General features: G+C 44.6%; 1 protein-coding gene across 5 annotated transcripts; it reads right to left on the bottom strand.

The window, feature by feature from the left end:
• Window positions 1–26,745, bottom strand: LOC114601834 (cyclic nucleotide gated channel subunit beta 1). 5 transcript variants are annotated; one of them, XM_028739386.2, is made up of 20 exons: window positions 26,619–26,745; window positions 23,052–23,136; window positions 22,800–22,842; window positions 19,449–19,605; window positions 18,705–18,821; window positions 16,580–16,737; window positions 15,590–15,709; window positions 13,981–14,189; window positions 12,239–12,289; window positions 10,586–10,672; window positions 8,855–8,919; window positions 7,722–7,844; window positions 7,352–7,493; window positions 5,758–5,917; window positions 5,035–5,132; window positions 4,863–4,946; window positions 4,130–4,248; window positions 2,782–2,928; window positions 2,425–2,602; window positions 1–1,473 (listed from the first exon to the last, which is right to left on the bottom strand). In XM_028739386.2, the coding sequence occupies exons 1-20, from the start codon at window positions 26,708–26,710 to the stop codon at window positions 1,159–1,161; spliced, it is 2,550 nt and encodes an 849-aa protein (XP_028595219.2). In that variant the 5' UTR covers window positions 26,711–26,745; the 3' UTR covers window positions 1–1,158. The 5 variants fall into 5 exon arrangements, 4 of the variants coding, with proteins under 4 accessions (XP_028595219.2, XP_077787927.1, XP_028595220.2 ...); XM_077931801.1 differs by lacking the exon at window positions 26,619–26,745 and adding an exon at window positions 24,691–24,923; XM_028739387.2 differs by lacking the exon at window positions 26,619–26,745 and adding an exon at window positions 21,100–21,388 and having other exon boundaries at window positions 23,052–23,117.

Raw genomic sequence — 26,745 nt, 5'->3', positions numbered from 1 at the left:
TAGGAGAAAGAATGCCAGTTTATTAGGTCAAGGCTAGTGTACAGCTCTTGCTACTGCCTGGTGCATGCTGGCTGGGGATGATGGGAGTCCAGAACTCCTGTGAGGCATCAGTATGGCCAAGGCTGGGCTAAGCAAGTTCTGCATGTACATTCCAGGGACTGCAATGCATCAGTTAGATGTGGAAATATGACAATCCACCAGATCATTATAGATTAGGGCATTAAAGCATACCATATTTTTCTTCAAATGGTTGTAAGCAGGGCAGGGAGATCAAACAGAGGCAGAGGAACAATTCTCACCACGTCCATCATGGCTAGAACAAAAGGCAATGGCTTTGAAACCCCCAGAAAGAAGACTGGCATTATTAATCTCCTATCTGCACTTGATGAAGTTGCCCAGTGAAGTTGTGGGAGTGCCTTGTGCAAGTCCTGATTCATGATGCGGAAAGTGTGGGAGAACAGTAGTTCAAGGAGGATGTCACATAGATGTAAAGGTAAAGGTAAAGGTACCCCTGCCCGTACGGGCCAGTCTTGCCAGACTCTAGGGTTGTGCGCTCATCTCACTCTATAGGCCGGGAGCCAGCGCTGTCCGCAGACACTTCCGGGTCATGTGGCCAGCGTGACGAAGCTGCATCTGGCGAGCCAGCGCAGCACACGGAACGCCGTTTACCTTCCCGCCGGTAAGCAGTCCCTATTTATCTACTTGCACTCGAAGGTGCTTTCGAACTGCTAGGTTGGCAGGCGCTGGGACCAAACGACGGGAGCGCACCCCGCCGCGGGGATTCGAACCGCCGACCTTTCGATCGGCAAGTCCTAGGCGCTGAGGCTTTAACCCACAGTGCCACCCGCGTCCCTGTCACATAGATGAGGGTGAATTAAAAAGAGCACAAGGGGTGCAAAATCCACATTCTGCCAAGGTATGGATGAACCCCCATACTTTGGGGGTGCAAATAATTCTAGACCTTATTTTAAAAGAGATGGATTTCCATCCATCTTTCATCTAATAGCACAACGTTGGAGGCTACATTCTGAATGTTGGAAGAGCCCAAGCCTATCCACATTTTGCAGTGATCCATAGTCACTAAAGTGCCTTCCTCAGGCTATGGCCTATGGCAGTGTCCTTCTATGAGACACAAGACAGTCAGCTAGTTGGACTTTTCTACTTAGTTTCGTCCTTGTCTAGAATCTCTACGGAGAGAATCTCTTCATCACCTTTAGGTGCTGGAGTTATGCAAACCGTGACAGAGTGATCTGAAGATTTTGAGACAATCTTCTCTGTTCTTCTGCAGTCGTCTGATTTTTGGGGACCAGCTGGTGAGCTGTGAACGGCTGGTGATTTAGGTAGAACTGATCTTTGGGAGCCGGCAGGTGATCTATGACTGGCTGATGATTTAGGTGGAACTGATTTCTGGGAGCTGGCTGGCGATCTATGACTGGCTGGTGATTTAGGTGGAACTGGAGTGGCATTGGCCTCCTGAAAGACAAAGATATCATGCTGGTGGTTACCTGAATATGGGGCATGGTTAGTATCTGGGGCAGGGAGATGTCTGGCACAAGTCTGCCTGGAAACAACCCTCACCAATCCAAAAATAAACTATCTTTCTAGTCCCTGATGCGTAGAGACTGTCAATAGTATTCAGAGAACAAAAGTGTATTCTCACCCCATAGCCAAAGTGCTTTTGTTCAGGGTGCTAGCAAGCCAGTTGGGATACAGGGCGGAAACTAGGAGCTGTTCAGGGCTGAAGCAGCTCTCCCTCTTGACACCCACCGCTCAGCACAACAATTCAGGAAAATTCTGTGCTCCTGGTGTCCACTGAGCTCTTTGGGAGGAAGGGGTCTTAGTTGCTTCCTTTTTGTGTTTTTCAAAAAAATGTGTGTATTTCGGCAAACATTTAGGTTCACTCGAGCCCATCACTACTTCAGTAACATTGTTTTGCTACCACCCCTGTTGACACTGGGGCACCAAGCTTGCTGTTAGAGGAAGCTATAAATAAATAGGAAGCACCCTATTTATTTATATTTTCTAGTTTCAGTCCGAGCTTTGAAAACATGCCAGTCCAGAGCTCTTGCAGAGATTAAATCTTGCCTAGGGGAAAGGTTTGTTTTGTTTTAAAAAGCTAGGGAAATCAGACACATTGAGCCAAAGGTAACAAAGTCCCAACATCTCTAAATGAGAAGTGGCCTTGGGATGCTGGTGCTACTGAGTGGAATGGTGGCAGGGCAGGGAGATAAGTGATTAACCATTTCCCTGCTGCTCATTATATTGTTTTTTCAACTCAAAAACAGCCCTCCTTCAGTTGCTCTTCCCCTGTGGTGTCCCAGCTGTAAAAACACCATGGAACTTCCTAACTTGTTAGCTTCTCCTACCCCATTTCCGGAGAGAACTCACTGTTGACATTTGCAGCTACTTTTTCTGTGCATTTACCTGCATAGCTTTCAGCTCTTTCAATTTCCATCTGATATGAGCCAACCGCCCTTTGCCTCCCATCTTTCCTGCAGCGAATAAGGCGGCTTGGAAGAGCTTAGGAGTCCCAGCTCTTGGAGGAATGATGATGCCTTTGCTTTTGTCATCCTTAGTTTTGCTGTTGTTTTTCAGCATTCTCCTAAGAACAGAAAGGGAAAACAGGTATTTTCACACATTGTTCAGGTGTTGGGAATATTAGGTGCCAATGAGCTGCTGAGCCTAAATTTCAACATGGACTCATGAAACTTTGGACTTGATAGAGAGTATGGCTGTGCACACATAGCAAACATACCAGCACCTGGCTATCCTGCAGCTCACCTGGCCTTCTTCCGCAGCAGCTTCTGTGACTCTGGATAATGCACTAAAATTTCATTCAAATCTTTCTTTTCCAAGATGAAAAGGTTAGTAAATCCATGAGCCACAACATTCGCTGTCCGTCGATTTCCACCACCCACAGCTAGTAAGCTAAGAAAAAGAAAAAGACATCAACTGGGGACTCAATCTGGTTTCCATAACTCAACATCTACTATTGAATACATCGGGGCACTAAGCTTGGCTCCTGTGCCTTTTTTCTCAGCGTCTCCTGAGGACCTCATTCAGCATCAATGAAATATCTAGCTTCCAGCAGGATCTTGTATGACTGCACACTCCACAAGATCTTGTGAGATCTCACCAGAAACTGGTGCCCCTGCCAGCACCGCTTCTCCACTGGCAGCAGAGGTGGCAAGATGCCTGTGTGGAACACCACCTCATGGGCTTCTGCTGCTTGAGGCAATCACCTCACCTTGCCTCATGGGTGGGCTGCCCCTGAACCAAATTGCTCTTCTGCATTTCCATAATGAGAGTTTGGCAGAAGGAGGCATGGGAAATGGGTACAGATTATTGGTAAACTGTATAATTTTTCAGGTGTCATTTTTCAGGGCATCATAATTTGCTTTCTGGGTTCTGCACTGTGCATTCTGAATTCCTCATTAGGTGATGGAATTCTTCAGTGTTTTGAAAACCCCATTGTCACTGTCTTTATAGATACAGTTTTCACTTTCTGTATTAATTCAGGAGAAGTAAAAACTCTGCAGGAATATGACTCATGGACAATTGAATAATAAGTATAGCCTATTTCATGCGGATTTCTATATCTCCAAGAGACAGCTTCAATTGTTCAGTTGGAATGATCTCATACTTCCCTTTTTTATTAGATGATTTATCTAATTTAATGTGCAATAACTCCACTGAATTCTCCTATTATTATAGACCCTCCAGTCATTTGTCCAATTTTTTTTTGGGGGGGGGACTTCATACAATCTTGATTGATTAGGAGTGTATTTGTTAGCCAAAGTATATTTAGCCCCCTCTGTAGTTGAAATCTAGAACAAAATCAGATAGTTGCCATGTACATCTCTTTATATCCATTCAGTTTCAAGATTCAAGGGTGGAAAGGATAGCCAAAGTACCTATATTTCTTTGTTATCAGGACTTTTCTTATCATCAGGGAAATCTTTTTCAGTTGAAGGAAAAAAATTACCTGAAAAATCTGCCGATCTCATTTTGGATGATAAGTAAGCAAGACTGTACATGACTATACTTTTATCTTTCTGAGCCCCCTTCTTCTCCTTCCTGCTGCCAAGCCCAGTTTCCTCCCCACATCGACATTCTCCATCTGTCTGACCTTATTTCTCCAAACACAGATCCAGCTTTCAAAGTCACAAGCACCGTTTTCCCATCAGGTCCTCCGAGCACCTTGACTTGCCCGACTTGAATGATGTACATCTCTCTGCCAATTTCCCCCTGAAGTAACAAGGAGGAAAAGTGTTCTTTGCAACACCTGGGATCCTTTGCCCTTCAGGTTTCAGACTGACTACCCAAGTTTTAAATGTTGTTCTATTTATTTTTTATTGCTGCTTTCATGCCATAGAATCATAGAATTGTAGAGTTGGAAGGTATCACAGGGGCCATCTAGTCCAAGCCCCTGCAATGCAGGAATATTTTGCCCAACTTGGGGCTTAAACCCATGTCCCTGAGATTGTCTCATGCTCTAACAACTGAGCTATCAGAATAAAACAACAACAACAACAACAACAACAACAACAACAACTGTAATTTGTTGAGGGTGCTAGAAATTGTTAGCTCTGTAAGGGGTATCACCCATAAGAAACTACCATTCCCAGGATTTTGGGGGTGAGGGGGTGAGAGGAAGCCACGACTCTGAATGATGCAGAACAGTACTATCAAGGCATGGTGCAGAAAGGACCGCCAATCACTACAAACATTTTCATACTCGCTGAATCCAAAGCCACTGAAAATTGGGTACTTAAAATGTCCTGCAAGTATTTCCACACCTCAGCCCTCATTCCACAGTTCAGCTCAACCCTACTTTTCACTTCTTAGACAAAGCTGGTTACCTTCTTGCAGACGTAGTCATTGGGCAGGTACACCACAGATCTGAGCCTTTTCAGCATGTCAAAAATCATTTGCCGGTCACAACCCTGAATGCAAAGGAAGGAAGAATCAGTTGGCTTGTACAAGCATGTCTGGATTTAAGTAAGCGAATCCCTGAGGGGGTGTGGACCATACCTGAAAAAGAGGCACCTTGCTAACAATGTCATAGTTCACATCTACTGCAATGTCCAACTTCATCTTGTCTGGCAGCTGCATCAGCAATTCTGATTCGTCTGCAGCAAAGGAAGTGTAAGGAAGAGTTTGCCTTTCCTGAAACCGCGGATTAGAGAATAGCCAGCGCACATATTTAAAAACTCAAACAGCAGCTGCTTAGAGTGGATGACTGATAACTAGCGGGATCTCAGGAGTCAGGGAGGAAGGTTTAAACCTTTTCTCCCCTGCAGTAGTCCAGACACCAACAGAAAAAGCACTCCTCCAAAGCTGCTATTTTCATAGGAGAAAAAGGTCCCATTGGCATCGATAGAACCACAGCAGGGAAGGAAAAGGTTAAATTCCTCACCCTGCTTGTAATTATCAGTCTCTTCCTCCCCACCCCACCCCCACACCTGTGGCTGCTACTTGTGTCATTCAATTCACCTGAAATGTAAATATGCATTCAAAATTATGGCTAGTTTGGCCCTAAACTGGGGTAGCCAATGTGGCACCCTCCAGTGGTTGTTGGACACCACACCCCAGCAGCCCCTGCAGCCAGCCAATAGGTAGTGGACAGGGATGCTGGGAACTGGGGCCAAGCAACATCCAGAGAGCGCCATTTTAGCTAGCCTTGACCTAAGCCGTATTGAACAACAAGAGGAACACCTTATGAAGCCAATATTCAAAGCCCTAGTTCAGTCTTACCCAGCATGCCTTGAGAGTGCCAAGTGTACTCATACCACGTTTTGACTCTATTCTGAACAGATCGGGGGATTTTGTACAAAGCCATGTATCTAATTGTGTTGTCCATACAGCTCCGATAGTATGTCTGTCCAGCGGTGGCAGCCCCAACAACATCTCTCATCTGTGTGAGATAAAGAGAAAACCATTCAGGGGATTTTTGTTCAGCATTGCCTACCTACACCATTGAACTATCTCTGCCTTCCCCTACCTGATGCCTTCAAACTAAAGCTCCCAAGCTCCAAGCTTCAGGTGGCTCTGCTGATGGAAGTTGATTATGGGGCAGTTGGGAGTTGGGGAGCACCAGTTCACAGAGGGCTAAGTTACTAATGGGAGTAAGTTATAGTTCCCAGAGTCCCCTGTAAAGAGGGACTGACTGTTAAGCCACTGTGGAAACTGTAGCACTGTGAGGGGAATAGGGGCCTCCTAACAACTCTCAGCACCCTTAACAAACTACAATTCCCAGGATTCTTTGAGGGAAGCCATGACTGTTCAAAGCAATATAATTGTGCTTTAAATGTATAGAGTGAATGTGGCCTGAATTAAACAAACAGCTAGGCAAGTAGCCACAAATTTCTTCAGTCCTGAAATAAAACCAGAACTCATGTTGAGATGTTTTATTATATGAGATTGTAGGATAATTTCTTTCTTTCTTTCTTTCTTTCTTTCTTTCTTTCTTTCTTTCTTTCTTTCTTTCTTTCTTTCTTTCTTTCTTTCAGCTGGAACATGATACCTGAATGGTGGCCATTCACTTTGTAGAGTCGAGAGCCTGGGAATGCCTTGATGTTAACTTTATCCATGAATAGGCTGGGAAAAGTCCCAGTTTCCACATAACAGAGCCCAACACTTTCTAAGCATCTGCTTACATTCTTAATGAGTTTCCCTTTCCCCAGCATTGTTTTAACAGACTTTTAAAATGTGAATACTCCTCAACTCATGCCAGCCAGGGCAGAAAGTGGGTGAGTCAAACTGCAAATTTTCACTCTCCCTCCTCCAGACTGGCGTAGCAGAGATGCCTGAATAGCACCCATTGCCAATAGCTGGACCCCTCCCCACCCTCTAAAATGCTCTGTTTCAGGGGTTTATTGCTGGCCATCATGGGCAAGGGTACTGCCAATGGTAGCTGTTAAGTTGTGGGTGAACATATCAGACGACACAGCGATTCTTCAAACAGCTCTTGTTTATTCACAGGCCAGAACAGAACTGAACTGAAGGGTTCAGCCAGCCTGCTTATATAGAGCTCCACTACAACACAACAGTAACCACTTTCTGTAACTATCCAATCACTGAACGTCACTTTCAATCCCTTATTTGCATATGTGGACCTGAGTGAAAACTATCTACAGTATCCCCCTGCTGGCCCAGGGTGAGAACTTCAGTACATAACAGTAGCTTCTGCCCGCAGCTTTTGGTGGGCACAGTGGGGACCTCTGCAGTGACAGAGCCCACTGCATCCTAAACCTTCACTGCATCGTAACCCCCTCCAGGTTGGCAGAAACGGGGCAGGGGGAGGAACAAGGATTGTTGTGTATTGAAAAGGCATGGATTGTTTTCTTACCTGACCTATCATGACAGAGAAAGCAAAGACACCTGTGAAGTAATTGAGCAGCTGAAAGATGATCTCAAAGAGGGTCTCCGGGTCTGGCAGTCCTCCAATTGTTATCAAAGTCTTGACAGCCCAGTAATAACAGCGGATATAGCTTATTTAAAAAAGATATGAGAGGATAAGAATGCCCAAGCAACTGATCTACTACTGCTTTTATCCTATAACAATGAATTATACCAACCTTCCCCAACCTAGTGCCTTCTAGATTTTTTGGCTCTATGATGCTGGGGCTAATGGGAATTGTAGTCCAAAACATCTGGAAGGCACCATGTTGGGGGTGGTTGGATTATAGCAATGCAGAAAGGAAATATATAATAAGTACCTGTTTCCTTCCCCATTGTAGACCCAGGCAGTTGAGCCCAACCCCTGAGAGGAGGACGCCCAGTAATATAAACATGAGTTCACATGTAAGCTGAAGAGCAGGTAGGCTGTGATCCTTACCACTCTACAAAGAGGGTGAAGAAAGACGACAATGTTAACAAAATACTCTTTAAGTTGTTCTCTAAATCTAAAACAATCTCACTTTTCATGTCTGCATTCCCATTTGCAACCTATAGAGCCACTAGTGATCAATTGTACTTATGTATGGCCTTAAGGAGAAAATAGCTTATATTATAGTGATTGTTATATGGTAGTTACACTGGATAAGCCAATGGAAAGTAGGCAGTTTGGCCCTCCTATTCCATAAGTTTGCCTTCATACAGATTTTTTTTTAGGAGCATCATCTATGTGCAACTTCAAAAAGAGTTTTAAAATGTGCAGAGGTGAGAAGGGGCCAGGGGTCAATCAATGATGGTCGCTGGAGGTCTCCCTGTGAAAAAGCAGCCGGGGCAGAAGGCAGATTGCCATGAACCTAGTGAGTTCTAGGGAAAAAAGGCATTGGCCTCATCTAAAAATTTGTCTAACCCCCACCCAGTTTATACCATAACAGATTGGTTAGGCTTTAAAGTGCTATGAGATGCTTGGTTGTTTTCACCTCAACAGCCCAACACAACTGCTGCCCTCTGAAAAAACGTTGCATGCTGTGAATTCTGGAAATAATGGAATTACATTAGACTATGTAGATCAACATGCAGCTTTTCTCTTCAGAAGGTCTCAGGGCCCATCCAGGCTTCGGCTCATCCCACCGCTTTCACCCAGGGAAGCCTGATTTTACCGCAGAATCAGAGCAAATTTGGTTTTCCTCTTAATGACGCTTGCTCTGTTTTCCACACTAAAGAGTGGGTTTTATTGAGGAAAGCGGTGGGGCAAATGAAAAAAAAACACTTGGGTCCATGCTTTCTAGGCACAAGACAAGTAAAGCGTGGGTGATCCCTCAGTTTGAGCGGGGGGAAATTCAGTACAAAGAGAAAGTTATGAAAGGAACTAAAATGCTGCAATGCTCCTGAGTCTCCCCTCTTCCTATAGCAGCTGCATTCAAGAGCGAAGAGGGTCATCATAAAAAGCTTACCTCACCTGTAAACATATGCCTTGCTCAGAATAGCTTCAAGCCGATTGTTAAACTCAAAGAAGGCCATGTACTGTGGGACAGAATGAAAAGTACAGATGAGCACCAAGAGCAAATGGAGAAATATTTTGCAATAAAATTAGCGGGAAAAGCTCCCAGCACTTTTTCTTAATTACTGAAATAATGATTTGGTGGGTGTCCCTTCAGCAGCACCTGAATCAAATTCCTTGAAAGTGCTTTTAAGGGAAGGTACCTGAAAGGTCATCAAGATCAAGCCACCTCCTGATGCTGGAAATCCACTGCCACAGAATTCCTAGCAGGCAGCTATCCAGCTTCTGTTTTAAAATGTCTAAGAAAGGAGATTCAGGTAGGTAGCCGTGTTGGTCTGACACAGTCAAAATAAATTAAAAAATTGTCCAGTAGCACCTTAGAGACCAACTAAGTTTGTTCTGCGTATAAGCTTTCATGTGCATGCACACTTCTTCAGATACACTGAAACAGAAGTCACCAGACCCTTATATATAGTGGGAGGGTGGGGTGAGGTTCTTCTTACACATGCTAAAGCTATTTTTGGGCATCTGCATACTATCCCATGCTTTTTCCTGTAGGACTAATGCAGTCAACAGGTTTACCATACCCATTGAGTCAATCACCCATCTCGTACTACCCTTCTGAGAAAAACCCCACCCCACACTTAGTTGGTCTCTAAGGTGCTACTGGACAATTTTTTAACTTTTTAATTTATTAAGAAAGGAGAGTCTGCCACCTTCCAAGGCAATCTATGGTAGCAATGGAAGGATCTGCAAATTTAGGATCTCTCAGTTTCTCATTTTTTCCAACTTTAAATTCAGTTATCCACATTTTGCAGCAATTTGAGGGTTTTTTTAAAAAATCCTAATGAAAATTCATAAGCGTTTTAATGTGAATTTCTCCCAATAAATACATGTTTATATGCAGTTTTGACTAATGTTCCTATCTTTGCAAGAAATTTCCTTTAAGATAATGAATTTTTGTCTGTTGCTTTCATTCATATAGTCATTTCTGTGCACACTTTCCTTTAAAATATGCATTTGTTTAAATGTGGTTTGGTTGGAGAACTGAATTGCAGCATTCAGAAAAATGCAAATTTTGGAAAGCATAAATTTTATAGGCTCAGATTGAAATGTGTACTGAATCAAAATTGCCCACCATCCCAATGCCAAATGGCATGTACAATCAGCATCCCCACCCCTCCCCCCGTCTTATTTTAGTCACTGAAACCTGTGGCTTTGAGTCCCATGCTCTGGAGAAACAGAAAACAAATCTGCTCTGTTATTTTCTTAGGGCTCATCCAGACCTTCCTTTTGCACCATGCTTTCCAGGCACAGGTCCAGGCTATAAAACTGTGTTTTTTGTCCCAGCACTTTCCTTGGGGAAACTCTCATTTTACTGCAGAAAGTGTGAGTTTTCCTGGGAAAAGCACTGGGGGGGGGGGGGGGGAAATAAAATGCTTAGGCATGAAGTTTTAAAGCCTGGACCTGTGCCTAGAAATGTGGCACAAGTTTGGATGAGCCCAAAGTGACAGCCCTTCAAATATTTAAAGGTTTCAATAAATACCTCAAGTGCATTTCCCACTTTTAGCAAGCCCAACAAAAAAGGGAAAATGTTCTCCCTCCCCCTCCCTGCTTTGCACATCTACTAAAACACAACAAAAAGAGTTTTGAAAATAGGTTGTAGGAGCGTAACTCATCCTGACTCACCTTTAAACAGCGAGGCAAGCGCAAGAGAGGATGGAAACCCACTTTGAGGTAAAGAAAATCCAGTGGAAGAAGGCAGATCACATCCATCTGGAAAGATGCACGCAGCCCACCCCCAAAAAAGATATTAGCAACTTGATCTGCCACCACAATCACTACATGTAATTTGATGGCACCTTTAAATGGCTTTACAATACTTATTGTGTTTGTCATCTCAGCATCTCTGCTGTTCATGTGCGGAACTGGAGCTGGGAGACAGTGACTTGCCTCTGACCACATAATGGTGTCAGGCAATCCAAGTGGGGCGAATGCTTCCCATCAGAGGCACAAAGAGAGCATTCAGCACCTGTTAAGAGGCCACCGTGCAGGAGCTAAGAAACCAGGGTGGTTTTGGAGGGCAAGGGAAGAGGTGCAAGGGGAACAGAGGGGTGAGGTAGAGGCCAGGCGTAGTGTAGTGGTTAGAGTGCCAGGCTAGGACCTGGGAGACCAGAGCTCAAATCTTCACTTGGCCATGAAGCTCACTGGGTAACTTTAAGCCAGTCACTGTCTCTCAGCCTGACTTCCTTCATAGGGCTGTTGTGGGGATTAAATGGAAAGGGGGGAGACCATACCATTCTGAGCTATATTAAGGAAAGGTGGGATATAAACGAAATAATAAATAAATGAAACTAGGCAAGTTGTCTCTGCAAGGACAACGAGGAGGGGGAAATAGGAAGAGGAAAAAGATGGAAGGGCCTGGGGCGCTTAGCCCCAGTGGTGAACCGGAAAGAGGGAGGGGTTGAAAAGCAGCAAGCAGGAGATGAAACAGTGCAAAGGGACAGCGTAGAGGAAAGATATTCAAGGCAAGAGCCTGGGAAACAGGAAGATGGGAGAAAAGACAGCAGGAGGGACAATGTTGCATGTAAAACAAAACAGAGTGGCATCCTGTGATGAAAGGGGCCAGCCAAACTCTTTGAGTAAGGTCCCCATCTGGAGAAACCACCAGGGGCTCAGAGCCCCAGGTGGTTTCTTCTGTATTGAGATCCTTCATCAGGAGATTCCAGATATTTGTCAGGTTCAGCCCTGTCCAGACCTTGAACTTAAAAGTCTCCTCAAAGTAGGATCGTTTGCAACTTTGCAAAGCACATTTGTGCACATAAGAGAATTACCGGTATATCAAAAACAAAACCACCGTTTTAATACAGTGGTACCTCGGGTTAAGAACTTAATTCGTTCTGGAGGTCCATTCTTAACCTGAAACTGTTCTTAACCTGAAGCACCACTTTAGCTAATGGGGCCTCCCGCTGCTGCCGCACTGCCGGAGCACGATTTCTGTTCTCATCCTGAAGGAAGGTTCTTAACCCAAGGTACCATTTCTGGGTTACTATTTCTGTAACCTGAAGCGTCTCTAACCTGAAGTGTCTGTAACCCGAGGTACCACTGTATTTGATTGTGGCATGGATGAGCGCTTCATATAACTAAAATTACTGTAGTTGAACTAAAATGATGCAACTCTTAATTTCTAGCCACTGATCATTTCACATATGACAGCCTTCCCCAAACAGGTACCCCTAACCAGCTGGGGAGGGGGCGCAATGGAAGCTGTAGTCAAAAACATCTGGAGGGCACCAGCTTGCAGAATGCTGAATTAACACAAGTAAGGAAAATGGTACAGACCTTGAAGCGGCCTGACTTCAGATAGTTCTTCCTCATGGCCTTTTTATCAGTCTGGAAGAGGAGGCAAAAGGAGAGGGTCATCACCACTTGTTTCATAGTGGAAGAAGAGATGCATCCATCAGAGATTTGCAAATAATGGGCAGCCACACAGCCAGGAAAGAAGCAAGGAATGAAAGCCTGTCCACCAACCAAAATTTAAAAGATATGATGGGTACCCCCACACTGGCTGCTTCTGTCAGATCCAAAGTGTCTACAGCTAAGATAGGTCCTTGGACGGTGAAGATAAACAGGCTTGCCCAATGGCAGGGCTGGGGAACCTGTGGCCCTCCAGACATTGTTGGAGCCTAACTCTCATCATCACTGACTATCGGGTGTGCTGGCTGTTGGAAGTAGAGAGTTCGACAACATCTAGAGAGCCACAGGTTCTTCATTTATGGTTTGTGATCTTTAGGCACATAGGGTTTTCACAGAATCAGAGGGCTCATCCACATTGGCCTGTGCCTAGAAAGCATGGGTCTGAACAATTCCCCCTTGCCCCACTCTATTCCCAAAGAAAACCTGTTCTTTTATGATAAATTGGAAACCAACATCAATCCATAGAAAACCCAAATTGCTGTTTGTTCCGAATGAGCACGAAAGAATCGTTTTCCCTGGGGGGAAGCAGTGGGACAAGAGGAAGTGTGGATAAGCCCATAGGATTGTAGCATTGGATGGTTCCCAAAGGGTGCTCTAGCCTAACCTCCTGCAAAGCAGGAGTCTCAACTAGAGAATCCCTGAAGGGTGGCCATCCTACCTTGGTTTAAAAACCTCAAATGAAGTCAAGCCCACCACCTTCTGAGGTAGTCCATTCCATTGTGCAACAGCTCTCACCATCATAAAATTCTTCCTAAGGTTTAGTTGGTATCTCCTTTCTTGTAATTTGAATCTATTTGTTCGAGCAGCAGGAAACAAGCTTGCTCCATCTTCTGTGTCACAGCCCTTTAGATATTTGAATATGGCTGTAATCTCATATGGCTTTCCCCTGGGAAACCTGTGGTTTAGCACTGAATCAGAACAAACTGCAATCAGGTTTTCTGCAGAATGTTGTCTTCTCCAATTTAGTGCTAAAGAGTGTGTTTTCTCGGGGAAAGCAGTGGAGCAAAGGAATGGGACAAGCAGGAAAGTGTTCAGACCCATGCTTTCCATGCACAGGACAAGTAGAAGTGTGAAAGGCCCTCAGTCTTCTCTTATCCAAGCTAAACATACCCAGCTCCCTCAACTGTTCCCCATAAGGCCTGGTTTCCTCATAATGCTTGGCTTTCTCAAGGACTAAAAGGTAAAGGGACCCCTGACCATTAGGTCCAATCGTGACCGACTCCGGGGTTGCGGCGCTCAACTCGCTTTATTAGCTGAGGAAGCTGGCATACAGCTTCCGGGTCATGTGGCCAGCATGACTAAGCCACTTCTGGCAAACCAGAGCAGCGCACAGAAATGCCGTTTACCTTCCCGCCGGAGCGGTACCTATTTATCTACTTGTACTTTGACGTGCTTTCAAACTGCTAGGTTAGCAGGAGTAGGGACCGAGCAACGGGAGCTCACCCCATCGCGGGGATTCAAACCGCCAACCTTCTGATCGGCAAGTCCTGGGCTCTGTAGTTTAACCCACAGCGCCACCCACATCCCTTTTAACCCACAGTGCCACCCGTGTCCCAAAACGTCAGGGGCTAATCCAACAGAACAAAGGCTTTATGGGTGTCACTTACTATGATGTCTCCTCTTTGGACAAATTGCAGGCGGACCTGAAAGATGCTGATATCCAAAATGTAGATGAGGTCACAGAAATAGTCCACAGCCATCCAGTAATAAACATTTGCAGGTGTTTGGAACGGGAAAGCCCAGCGGACTGGAATCAGCCAGCAGTTCCAATTCCATGCCAAAACCACAATGAAGAGCCACAAGATGTACATCAGATCTAGAGTGGGAGGGGAAAACCCAGAACAGACTCAGGAGCTCTGCTAGTTGCCAAGAACTTATCCTGCTTCTCTTGTTTAGGACAACTCAATGGAACTATAGGAACTGAGCACAGCAGCATGAGGGTCCAAAATAACAGGACCTGGAAATAGAAGGCAAACCAGTTCCTGTGGGATCAGAGAATGAGAAATTTGTGCAAGATGAATTAGTAGTTCTCAACCATTAATGTGCTCCATGAATGTTCTCCACTATATTGCTTTTTTGCTATGAATATAGTTGGTTAAGAGATGGAACCATTCCAGCACCCACCTCTCAGTTTAATTGTGAACTCACTGGGTGGCCTTAGACAAGCGTTTATCTCTCAGCCTTATGTCTCCATCTGAAAATCTGGGGACATCTACACACTGGCCTAGCTTCCAGGTAGGGATGGAGCAGGAATTTGATTCTGTTCGCATTTGAATTGTTTGGAATGGATGAAACAGACTATTTCTGGCCTGTGTCAATTTTGAATGCATGTTCACAATTCCACTCCATCCCGTTTCCATATTAACCTCCCATATTTTAAAAGAGGTATGTAAATTTGTATTACAATACAAACACATGTGTTATGTCACGAAGCACATACTTAAATATAGAATATTTGTGAATTTCTAAATGTATTTTATACTAAAATGCACCACTTAAATGCATTTTGGTATTTTATTTTTAGCTGAGAACTTTATAGTGCAATTTGAAGGAGTGTGGACTTATCCAAAGGATCATTCAGAAGGTTTGAATGAAGTTGGCTGACTTAAAAATGGAGTTCACTGCTTTATCCTTCTTCAGTGCCTATTTCCAAAAAGAGATGCTCAGCATCAAGCAACCTGCCTATCAGCCTCTGGCCTGTTAGAATTCCTGCCCCATGATTGCAGTCATGGGATTTTTGTCCATCACATGACGGTGTCTGTATTTGACTCCACAAAGTGGGAAGTGACAAAGACAGGATGTTTGTGTTACTGTGTTCCGTGAAGTGGGACTTTTGTCCTTTGTTCACTCTCTCTGCTGTCTGATGCTAGAGAGAGAGGGAGCCATGTTGCAGTGCTCCAGGTGTGTTTATATGTAAATAAAGTAGATTAGCCAAAATGCTGAGTTGCTGAGGTCTGTTAAGCAAGCTGCGAAGACTCTGCGGATCCCTAAGTGTGCCGATGTCTCTTGGCATCGGTCGCTGTGATGTTCGGGCAGAAGAAAGCTTTTGAAGCTCCCGAATGAAAGACCAGGAGGGAGAGAACATGCCAGTCAGGCATGTGTCTCTGCCAGGGTCCTACTCAAGAGTAGGACGAGCTACTGACATGGCCATCCCCCCCCTCCTGCTTAATATTCTACAGCAGGCTCTTCGGTCAAAAGCCTATTCCAGGTACTCACTGGTGAGCGGGTCAATGCTGCTGGGGAACTGGCATTTTCTTCCACGTGGGGGACTTTGCTTCTTTCCACCCTTCTCACTCGCTCCCTCTTTTTCTTCTGGAGGCTTTTCTTTGGAAGGTGCTATGGGAACAAATGGAATAAGTGAAAACCAGGCAAACTTTGGAATCAAAACCATTGTTTTTAGCCAGCCTTTGTTCATCTTAATTGATATTAGGTGTGTGGAGGCTGCAGTTATTTAACAGCGAGGGGGGCAGGGAATCTCTGCACATGCTTGGACACTCTGAGCCAACCTGGTGCCCTCCAGATGTTTTGGACTGCAACTCCCCTCAGCTCAAGCCAACTGGGGTAGATGGGACCAAGAGTCCAAAATGTCTGGAGGGCATCAGGTTGGGAACTGCTGCTTCTGAGTCTTTAATCATTAGACACGGAAGGCCTGGGTTGTTTTCCTCTATGTACTTTGGTGCTCAAGTTACCCATCCTCTGGTGATGGTCATGCCCCCCCCCCGACTCACACCCAGAGTCAGTTTCACATGCAACTGGTTTCTGCTTCACCTAGAAGAACCTGGTATCAAAGGATGGAGAGAGAGCGAGTGTGTCTGGAAAGTTGCTGCGTCCATTTGCTAATCAGCAAGGCCTTAAGGGTCAGCCATAAGGGTCAGCCATCAGGGTCCAGCAAAGCTTATGCTGCCCATCCTAAGGAAGTGGAAGAGAAGCTAAACCCCTGCTGCAAAGAGCTAGTTTGATTGAGTCCAAGCTTTGCAAAGCTTATTTATGCTTCAGTTAAGTAAGTGCACTATGGCTTCAGAAACCTCAAAAGTCATGTTGCAATAAGCAGTTGGCAACCCTTGAGAAGGAGCTTGTCAGAAGGTGACAAGGAGCAGAGAGAAGTTTCAGAAATAGGTTGAATATATTTTACCCCCTGCTAGACACAGACCCTTTGAAAAAGGAGAGCCTTCAAGTTTTGTAATAGATGGTGCTGGTCTCACTTACATGCCACGGGGGTTTCCTCGTCAGAAGAAGCATCTGGGTCAATCAATTTCTCTTTCACTTTCTCTGTTCGGTCTTTAAAGAGACGCACCAGTTCTTGCAGACGGTCATTGATAACTGCACTGTTTTGGCTTGCTGTTGAGCTGCTGCGATCTGGCAAACTATAGTGAAACCAGGCTAGATATTATGAATGAAAACTTTCCCATTGCTCAATGCTGTAATCACCAGAAGTGATATTATGAATGAAAACCTTTTCATTGACCAATGATATATTATTTAATTCTAGGCCCAATTTTAGCAAGTTGTAGTGAAGGAGGGACAATTTCTCCTCATATACACATTTTTAATGCAATTGTGCCTAATATACCAATATTTGCAAGCAATTTTCTCTAATATAATACAGTTTTGTATGTTGTTTTCGATAATATATGCATTTTACTCACTTTGCTCTAATATACACATTTTGTACATACTCATATTTTGATAGTTTTGCAAAATTCAGAGAAGTGTGGATTTAGAAGGTTCACCTCTTTTCAAATTGTGGATTATTTTGGGAATCGTGAATTAGGTACATAAATTGTGAACTGAAACCTAATTTCTCCCACATGCCAAGCTGTAGGTCTTCTCCATCCTGGTGCCCTCCAGATGTTTTAGACTACAACTCCCATCAGCCCCGGCCAGTGTGGCTATGCTCCCATCAACTTCAGCATCATATGACTGGGGTGACTAGCTAGGACCAATAGCAGCTGTAGTTCAAAATATCTGAAGGGCACCACCAGGTTGGGATGGAGGCTATAGGCAGATGAATTATAGGTTTCTTGCTGACTGGTGGGTAGCTTTTCAGTGTGGCTTGACTTTCATTCATTACATTCTTTGCTTTGCAGCCTGGAGGGCTGGAGTACACTCTAGCATAGTCTGTCATGCAGCCTTCTCCTGCAGCCTTTTATAAAATAAGGAGGATATGGCTATCAATGACTAGTAGCCATGATTGCTATGCCTCTGAATATCAGTTGCTGGAAGCCACAGGAGGGCAGAGTGCTCTGGAGGTCAAGTCCTGTTTGCCTGTTTCTCATAGAGGCATCTAGTTGACCACTATGAGAAAACATGATGCTGGACTAGATGGGCCATTGGCTTCATCCAGCAGGCTTTTCTTATGTTCTTAGGAACTGCTGGACACTTACAAGGGAAAGCATATCTTGTACTTTTTATAAAAACGCTGTGCTTGTCTTGCTAACCCTACACTGTATCTGATGTTTATGGTCTGCAAACCAAACAAACTAAGCTACTAGATGCAGTAGCTCTTGTTTGATGTAAACATACTGCAAAGATAACATGTAAGAACCCCATGTTTGCTGCCCTGACTTTCTTGGAGAAAGGGTAGGATATACCGTATTTTTCGCCCTATAGGATGCACTTTTCCCCCTCCAAAAATGAAGGGGAAATGTGTGTGCGTCCTATGGGGCGAATGCAGGCTTTCGCTGAAGCCTGGAGAGTGAGAGGGGTCGGAAAGCTATCCGCAAAGCCTTGGGAGCCCGGCGGGAGTTCCCACTGGGCTCCCAAGGCTTGCGGACAGCAGCCTGCAGCCCGAAACCCGGGGAGCGCAGCGGAGCGCACCCCGGGCTTCGGGCAGCTCTCCGCAAGCCTTGGGAGCCCGGCGGGAGTTCCCACTGGGCTCCCAAGGCTTGCAGACAGCAGCCTGCAGCCCGAAACCCGGGGAGCACAGCGGAGTGCACCCCGGGCTTCGGGCAGCTCTCCGCAAGCCTTGGGAGCCCAGCGGGAGTTCCCGCCAGGCTCTGCAGGCTTGCACACAGCTGCCTGCAGCCCGAAGCCCGGGGAGCACGGCGCTGTGCACCCCGGGCTTCGGGCAGCTCTCCGCAAGCCTTGGGAGCCCAGCAGGAGTTCCCGCCGGGCTCCCAAGGCTTGCGAATAGCAGCCTATTCCGGGGGCTGGGGTCGGGGGAAGCTCAGGCTTCCCCCGCCCCAGCCCCGCGCCTGGGGGGGAAATAATTTTTTTCCCCTTTATTCCCCCCCCCCAAAAAAAACCTAGGTGTGCCCTATGGGCCAGTGCGCCCTATAGGGCGAAAAATACGGTAAATGCCACATATAAATGGAAGTCTCTAGTGTTGTACCAAAGTGATCCTTCTCTCTGTGGACTGGAAAGGTCTGGCCAAGCTTTGACTGGTGAGGGGCTTGGAGATGGCACTTTCAGCTCCTCCACACTCTCCTCCTGGGAAGAGCGTTTCCTCCTGAAATGGGGGAAAAGAAAGAGGTCAGGTATTTTTTGGTACACACAATCAGAACATTCTCTCTATTTAAAAAAGTGAGTCCTAAATTTAGTCCACACAGATAGTATCAATGTCTTGCTGTTGCTGCCTTGAAATAGCAGCTTCAGCTGTGAGATTGTCCTTGGCCCTGGTAGCTCAGCTGTGATCACAAACTAATGTTATTTGAGAGACAAAAAATTAAGATTTGGAGAACTAATAAGGTGCAAGCAGATTAAAGGTTGCCCATAAAAGGCACCCCGAGTCTTTAGAAAGAAACCAGACAGATTTAGGACACTTGAAAGAAAAACAAAATAAATAACAAAGCAAAACTCTTTAGCAACTGGTTCTTGGCCCATAGGGTAATCCAGCCATTGCTGGCCTGTTGCCCTCTACACATTGCAGATTTACAACTCCCATCGGCCTCAGCCAGTGGGAAGATATTGGATCAGCTCTGACATAAACCCGTTGATGCACCCCAGCTGTGTACCCTAAGGTATGCAAATGATTATCCCAGGTTTGTATCCCAGTTACAGGTCAATGCTCCTCAAAAAATCAAGAATCTGCATGTAGTTTTTGGACTTTAGGTTCTAAAACATTGTGGGTTCATACCTCTTGGGAGCCTTGGCTATAACCGGCACAGCGAGGGTTTGGGGTTTCTTTGGTGGTGAGGTCTGAGCACGGCCGGCAAATACTGGCAGCCCTGAAGAGCCATTCTTAGGATTCCTATTCCTGATGTTCACAGTAGGGTATCTCCCTGATGGCCGTCCTTTGGCAAGAAAATATATGAAATGAGCCAGAAGAAAACAAGAAGACAGATAAAACCAGTGGATACATCACTAGCAGGGGCTCCTCATACCAAAATGTTCAAGATGTAGGTCCTTTACTGATCAAGAGACACCTGAAACTACAACCTCCTAATTCCCACCTGTATTTTCAGACACCTTCAGTAAACATAACCAGCTCTTAAATGTCCTATCCCAGGTTTATACAGTTTCTTTTCTATGCAATTCAAATTATACTATGGCCAAAGTATGTAATAAATTGTGTGGGTTTTTAAAAAATTAAAACAAAGTTTTTGTGTTATTATTTTTCATGAACCAATTGAAAATATTTTAATTTTTAATACTTTCAACTGATTGTGTTGATTGTACACTGTTCTTGTATACTGATTGTAATTACATAGTATATAATTGGTTGAAATAAAATAAATAAAATATAATTAATATTTGGAGTATAAATTCTAGTTATAATACCCTGACAAAGTAAATGTTTATATCATCTTGTTGATTCTGTGTTATCATGCTAAACTGTGTCATAGATTCATATTGATACCCTTTTGTATTTAGATAACTATCTTGTAGAACTAACAGGAATAATTAACTGGAAGGTATAAATGCAATCAGATGTACAATTATTGCTATGAAAACTTAGGCACATTATTCAAATATGACAGATTGTTTCAAACACCAAGAGGTTTGATTATTCCTTCCTGTAATGATAGGAAGCACTTATTACTTTTCAGAGATAATAACTTAGTGCAAATTCCAGGCAAGCTTTTATGCAATATTTTTAAATATACTGTGAATTATGATTTCTTCAAAATTAATTAACTTAGCTTCTTCAAAAAGCAGCACAGGGCTATTTGCAAAAGAGCTTTCAAACATCCCCCGCACTGTGCTTTGAAGTCCCAACAATGGGACTTCAAAGCACAGTGTCACCTGATGTCACTATGGCTTTAGGGGATTGACAGGTGGACAGCCCCATCCACTTACCTCTCAAAACTGCATTCACCATGCTCTACATATTAATGCTCCTTGAATTCATTTAGGACTGTTTTCAATGTCAATGGAACAACTGCCCAGTTGTGTTTGGTTTACATTTGCTTTTTACTTTTTAAAATAAAAATATGTATTTTTAAATTGGGGGGCTCCAGAGTTGGCACATAAGCATCTGGCTTGCTGGGAAGAAATGGTCCTCTACCCCTACTCTAAAAGGTATACCCAAAAGGGACAGGTCTTGCCTGCCACCTTCAATAGAGCAATTTGTGAAGCAAGGCCATTTGCAACCTTCAGCACAGCAGAGCAACTCTTGGCCTTTTCTCTTTTGATACAAAACTGAATCACAGCTACATGTCTGGAAGTTATGGCTACTGGATGTACATGTATTGAAGCAGACACATGAGACACACACAGGCAGACGAAACAAAGGAAGCCTGACACACAAAGCTGCACGCACAAAGCCATGGCAAATGCTACGTTACCCTGGGTGTGAGAAGATGACCCTTCTTCCTTCAAAAAACTGGGGTTCGTCACACCAGCCTTTTGCTTTCTGGCGACAAAGACAGGGATGCGGGAGGTAGCAGCAGTGGTGGAGCGGTAGCTGGGGACGTTGGGCAGCTGCTCGGCTAGGCTGCGATGGGAGGGGGAGGAGCTAGGATGACTGAGTGGCTTGTCATGCACCAGGCGGGCTAACTCAACGTCGCGGTTTTGCTTGGACATGGTGGGGCTAGGCAGCTAGAGGCTCCAAGCAAGGGCCAAGGGGATCTGAAGCTGCAACAAAGCAAACATAAAATCACATGAGAAAAACGGTGTTGCTCAGTTCCAAACCAGCCATTTCGTGTGTGTGTGTGTGTGTGTGTGTGTGTGTGTGTGTGTGTGTGTGTGTTATACACAATCATCACTGACCACAGTATGATCTTCAAAGATACATGGTTGAAGGTCAGTTGGCTGAAATTCCGCAAGTTAAATTCATGCAAGGTGGAGAAATTTTCCTAGCATGGAAAGAGCTTTTAAGGTTTCCACTTTGGTGGGGGGGGGGGGAGCAAGGACTGCTCAGCATGCTGGCTCTGGAAGGCTAGGGATGCTCACACAGGGGATGTTTGAGTATACTGGTTTTCATATACATTTGAAACCCTTGGAACTGAACCACTAGGTAAGATGTGATCTAAACCCTAGAAATTAATAAATGGTAAGATTTTGTTTATTTGGGATATGAAGGGTATATACAACCTGCAGAGCATTTTCCTGGGCTAGGAAAATGACCTGGCCAAGCTAGGGTCATTAAGAAACAATAAAGTGCCATTGAGGACATTGGCAATGCAAGAGAACTGTCCCGTCCCCCCCCCCCACAAAGGTATGAAAACAGACAGGAGATTTGGAAATTTGTCAGGGTAACTGGGCCTTGGATTCCAGCACTGCACAGTTCCTCTTGAGATGACCATGCTGTAACATCTGAACTCCATGGAGACTGAAGGTACAAATTTGTGGATAAATCTTATTTCTTAAAGCTACAGCAGCTTTCAACACGTCTTCAATTCTCCAAAGGAGCACAGGCCCTGGTTGAGAGCCAAGACCCCTGGAATCTTGTGCACAGCTTGACAGGGATTGGGGTGGCTTGTAACAATACTGTATTTTTGAAGGCGCACAAACATGCAAATGGAGTCACTTCGGAGGCAAATTCTGATGTGGCGGTTACACCACCACTCATTCCCCAAAGAGCTTGTGCAGCTTCAAGCTGTTTTACAAACTCAGTCCCCTAAAATGTTCCTTGTTGCCCTGTTGGACTTCTTGGTTTCTGTGACCAGCTTTGTAACAGCTGGAGATTTCATGACCATGATGCAACCTTTTCGGTTTATAATTCAACATTCACGTCTGTGTCTGCACACTCAAGAGTTATATGCTTGCAATAATTGTGCAATACCAACCTTCACCAGCCCAGTGTCACCCAGATGTTTTGGACCACAAGTCCCATCATCCCTGGCCACTGGCCATACTGGCTTTAGTTGATAGGAGTTGTAGCCCTAAACGTCTGGAGGGCATCAGGCTGGTGAAGGCTGCCTTAGGCCAAACGCTCTGTGTATGCTCACTGGAAATGGACAGGACAGCTCTTGCCTGCTCAGAGCTTTGTGTCCACATTGCAGGCCTGCACAGGATTGGACCAGGCACATTCTATATACAGTACCTTGAGGTGTAACTAAGGCTGCTCCAGTTTCTTCCTCTTCTACCTTAATTTAAAAACAAAAACAAAAAAACCCACAACATTATTCTGAAGAACATTTCCTGTTTTGAAAACTCAGGTTCTGTCTTTAAACAGACTTTTGTTATGTTGTGACAGTGTGCCCCTTCCCTATTTTATAAAGCCATCTTATGGGGCCATTTTAGGGGACAAAAGGCCGGGCATAAAATAGCTTTTATAAATAAATAACCAACCAACCTGTGGAAAAGGGCCTAGGTTGGCATCCAGTCCCTTGACTTTGCCTGAAGCAGCTACCATGAAGGTGCAGCTATCAGAGGCACCCCTATAAGGGACAAAAGAGAGACAGTCAGACAGCAATGATTAGCAAACCCTGAAGTCCCAGGGATCTTCTTGTCACATTGAAGCTAATGTGTGTTAGAAATGCCCTGGAAGAATAATGAGATTTACAGAGCGGCTTTCCATGTGAATATCGACTATATAGGCCCACAGCAAATGTGGACAGTGCCTGGTTCTTGGCATTCCTACTAACATGGATGACTCTCTCCCCCTCTTAGGCTACGTTCATACAATATACTTAAAGCACTATGTTACCACCTTAAACAATCATGGCTTCCCCCAAAGAATTCTGGGAAGTGTAGTTTGTTCAGGGTGCTTGGACTTGTTAGGTGACTTCCCCTCACAGAGCTACAGTTCCCACAGTTCTCTGGGTAGAGGGACTACCTATTAAACGAATCTGGAAACTGTTCTGTGAGGGGAATAGGAGCCTCAATACTATTTAAACTTGTAGCATGGTGCTTCAGATATATAGGTGTGAATGTGTTCCCCGGTCTCTGCCTGTCCCCCTCAACACTGTGTCACACACCAGCATGACAAAGAAGCTGAACCCAAGACAGGCCTAGCAAAGCAGATCAAGCCTGGCCTCCGCTTCCTCCTTTGTCCACGATTGCACCCCCACCCTCTCTTCTATGTAAATGATTTGGTGCTGTTCATTTCTATGGGGAGAAAGAACAGCAAGAGGTTGTTTCTAACTAAGTTTTACTCAGAGTAGTCAACACATTCAAAAAATTAATGGAGCTAAGCTAGCCAGGTTTGTTCATTTCAATGGGTCTGCTCTGAGTAGAGATAGCTTTGGATGCAGCCCATAGTAAGGTTACCAGATTTACCTACCCAGGGACAGTCCCCAGATTTTCAAATCAGTCCCCATACAAAATCCATTGAAGCTGAAAAGTGTCCCGGGATTCATTGAAAAAAATCTGGTAACCTTAGCCCATAGCATTTGTTGACACTGCTGTAGTGAGGACAAAACCTGCCCACCCTCCATGGGCTGCAATGTGTCTCTGTCCACAGCATATACAGAGGCTCATTGCACAGACTCAGCAGTCCAAAGAATATGCAAGCTCTTTCTCAGCGTCTCCCCACCCCTCACAAAGACAAGCACATTGTTAGTAAACAAAACAAGCACCCTGCTGACTTCTTCAGCCAAAGCATCATTCCTTTCCACAGGGTCTGATTGCACCAACAAAACACATTATATTAAATTTGCTTAAACAAAACACTGAGGTTTACAGTTGCGTTCATTAAGGTACTATCCCTCATTCACCGTTTGCAATTCTTTCCTCCACAAGCATGTATAGAGGCATCTGCAACTCAATACAATACACCTCATGCAACTGATGAAGTGGAATGTAGTGTACACTGAAAGCTTGTGACATAATAATTTTGTTGGCGTCTAAGGTGCCAAAAGATTCCTTGTTGGTTTTGCAACAAGAGGCAAACACAGCAACCTTTCTAAAAACATTTAACTTATTCCCTCATTTTTTTCCTCTGGACCCCTCAGAAATATTTTGCAAAAGAAAAAAACAAACCCCAAACTCACCTTTTCAAACCATGTTTCCCCTGAGCGTATAGCACATCAAGCCATGCTTATACTCAGCCCTGTGATGCTCTGCTAATCTTGAAAGCCTTCTCTTAATGAATGTATTTTTCAAATCATCGGCAACCGCTCCAAGATTGAGACTTTTGACTCTTTCCTGTGTCTGCTTTGCCTTCAGTTTAGATGCAGATCCTATTTCCTGTTAACTAGACTGAGCTGTCATAGCCCGCTCCCTAAGATATCCCCCCTCCCTGCTTCAACAGAGGAACATTGAGGGACCAAAGGGATGCTGTTGCTAGGAGAAGCTGAGCAGTTGCCAGGGAGGAAAACGGGTCACAGCCTGGTTACTAGGCACCACACATAATAGGCAAGCCCTTGAATGTACTTTGCTAATAGAAGCCTCCATCTGATGAGGCAGCACAGAAAAATAAGCCTTTCAAGTTTGTTGCAGATCTAAGGCTGCTTAAAGTCTAATTATTTTATTGTCCAGTCCACACATGATAAATCTAGCATTCATCATGAGACAAATGGCAGTGTGGCATAGCAGCTAGAGTGTTGGGCTAGGACTGGGGAGACCAGGGTTCAAATCTCCACTCTGCCATGAAGCTCACTGCCAGTCAACCTAATCCACCTTACAGGGTTGTTGTGCAGAGGAAAGGATATAAATTTAATAAATAAAATGTATCCTTCTGTCAGAATTTGACCTTTTAATTTGATCACTGATAGTTGCCTTTTAGCAGAGTTCTGCTAAAGAAGGAAAAGCTACCTTCCTATCAATTATGCATCTGGTACAGCAGCTTTTCCTGCCTTTGGAAAAAAATATCTGGTCAATTTCATGACTGACATGGGCTGTGTACACTCTGTACCTATAAAGCACATTCCAAGCACATTCTTTCCCTGAAATAATTCTGGGGATGGTAGCTTACCCCTCACAGAGCTACAATTCCCAGCAAACTACAGTGCCCATAATTATTTGAGGGAAAGGATGTGCTTGGAATGGGCTTTAAAGCTATAATGTGTACGCAACCATGATCTCCGTGCTCAGGAACAGGCCAGAGTTTTGGGTTGCGAACTCTGAACACAGAGACAGGTTTTGATTGAGCGATCTGACCCCATCTGCATTACGTTATATGAGCATAAAGGGATGGATCAAGTGAATGAAAACCCTTGTGTTTATGTTTTAACAGAGGGATTGAGGACATGCTGTCCTCCAGGTACTGTTGGACTCCAGCTCCCATCAACAGCAACCAACATGGCCAGTGGATAAGGGTGATGGGAGTTGTAGTCCAACAACATCTGAGAGGAGACAGCAGAAGATGCTGTCCTGTCTCCAGCACTGAAGTATGAAGTACTGAAGCCTTGTTTCACTTTTGTGTAGGAAACAGGAGAGGCACCATTTTATCTTTTGCCTCAAGAAAATATACTGAACTAGTCCTGTCTCTTTCCCTCATCTGTTGCAGGGAGGGTCTGCACATTGAAAGAAATAGCAAAGCAGAGCTTTGAACATGCTGTCTTCTACACAGAGCAATGTAGCAAATCACAGTTCAGAGACAGAGCAAGCTGTGCCTTTATGTTTAGAGGAAGGGCAATGAAGAATCCATGGCCTTTGTTTGAATTCAGGACCTTTGTGGCAGAGAGAGGTCCTCTGAGTGCCTTAACATCTCTATTCTGTTACCAATGTTAACATGGCCGGGAAACCTCTGGTGTATGGCAACTCATGTCAGCAAATTCCCTTAAAATAGCTCAAAAACTTTTTTTGAGATTTTGCAAAAAAAAACAACAACCAAAAAACAGCTCAACAACTTTACCCCAAAAACAGCTCAACAACTTTTGTGTCCAGATTTTCACTTTTTGAAATATGGCAACCCTAATTACGAAGTTATACAGCAACAGATATTCTTCTTCCTAATTCCCCTGCTTTGGCTTCCTACCTCTGCTTTGGGGGGCTGGGAGGTGCCCCCACAGTCCACTCAGCTGTGCCACACCAACACATCGCTTCCTCTTGGATTTCATGGTCTTCCATCAAGAATTCCACATGGCTCTGTCTTGTGGGAAAGG

This window comes from Podarcis muralis, chromosome 7 (genome assembly GCF_964188315.1).
Source record: "Podarcis muralis chromosome 7, rPodMur119.hap1.1, whole genome shotgun sequence".
Taxonomy (NCBI): Eukaryota; Metazoa; Chordata; class Lepidosauria; order Squamata; family Lacertidae; genus Podarcis; species Podarcis muralis.
Note: the sequence above shows the minus strand (reverse complement) of the source record. Positions and strands in the feature narration are given on the sequence as shown.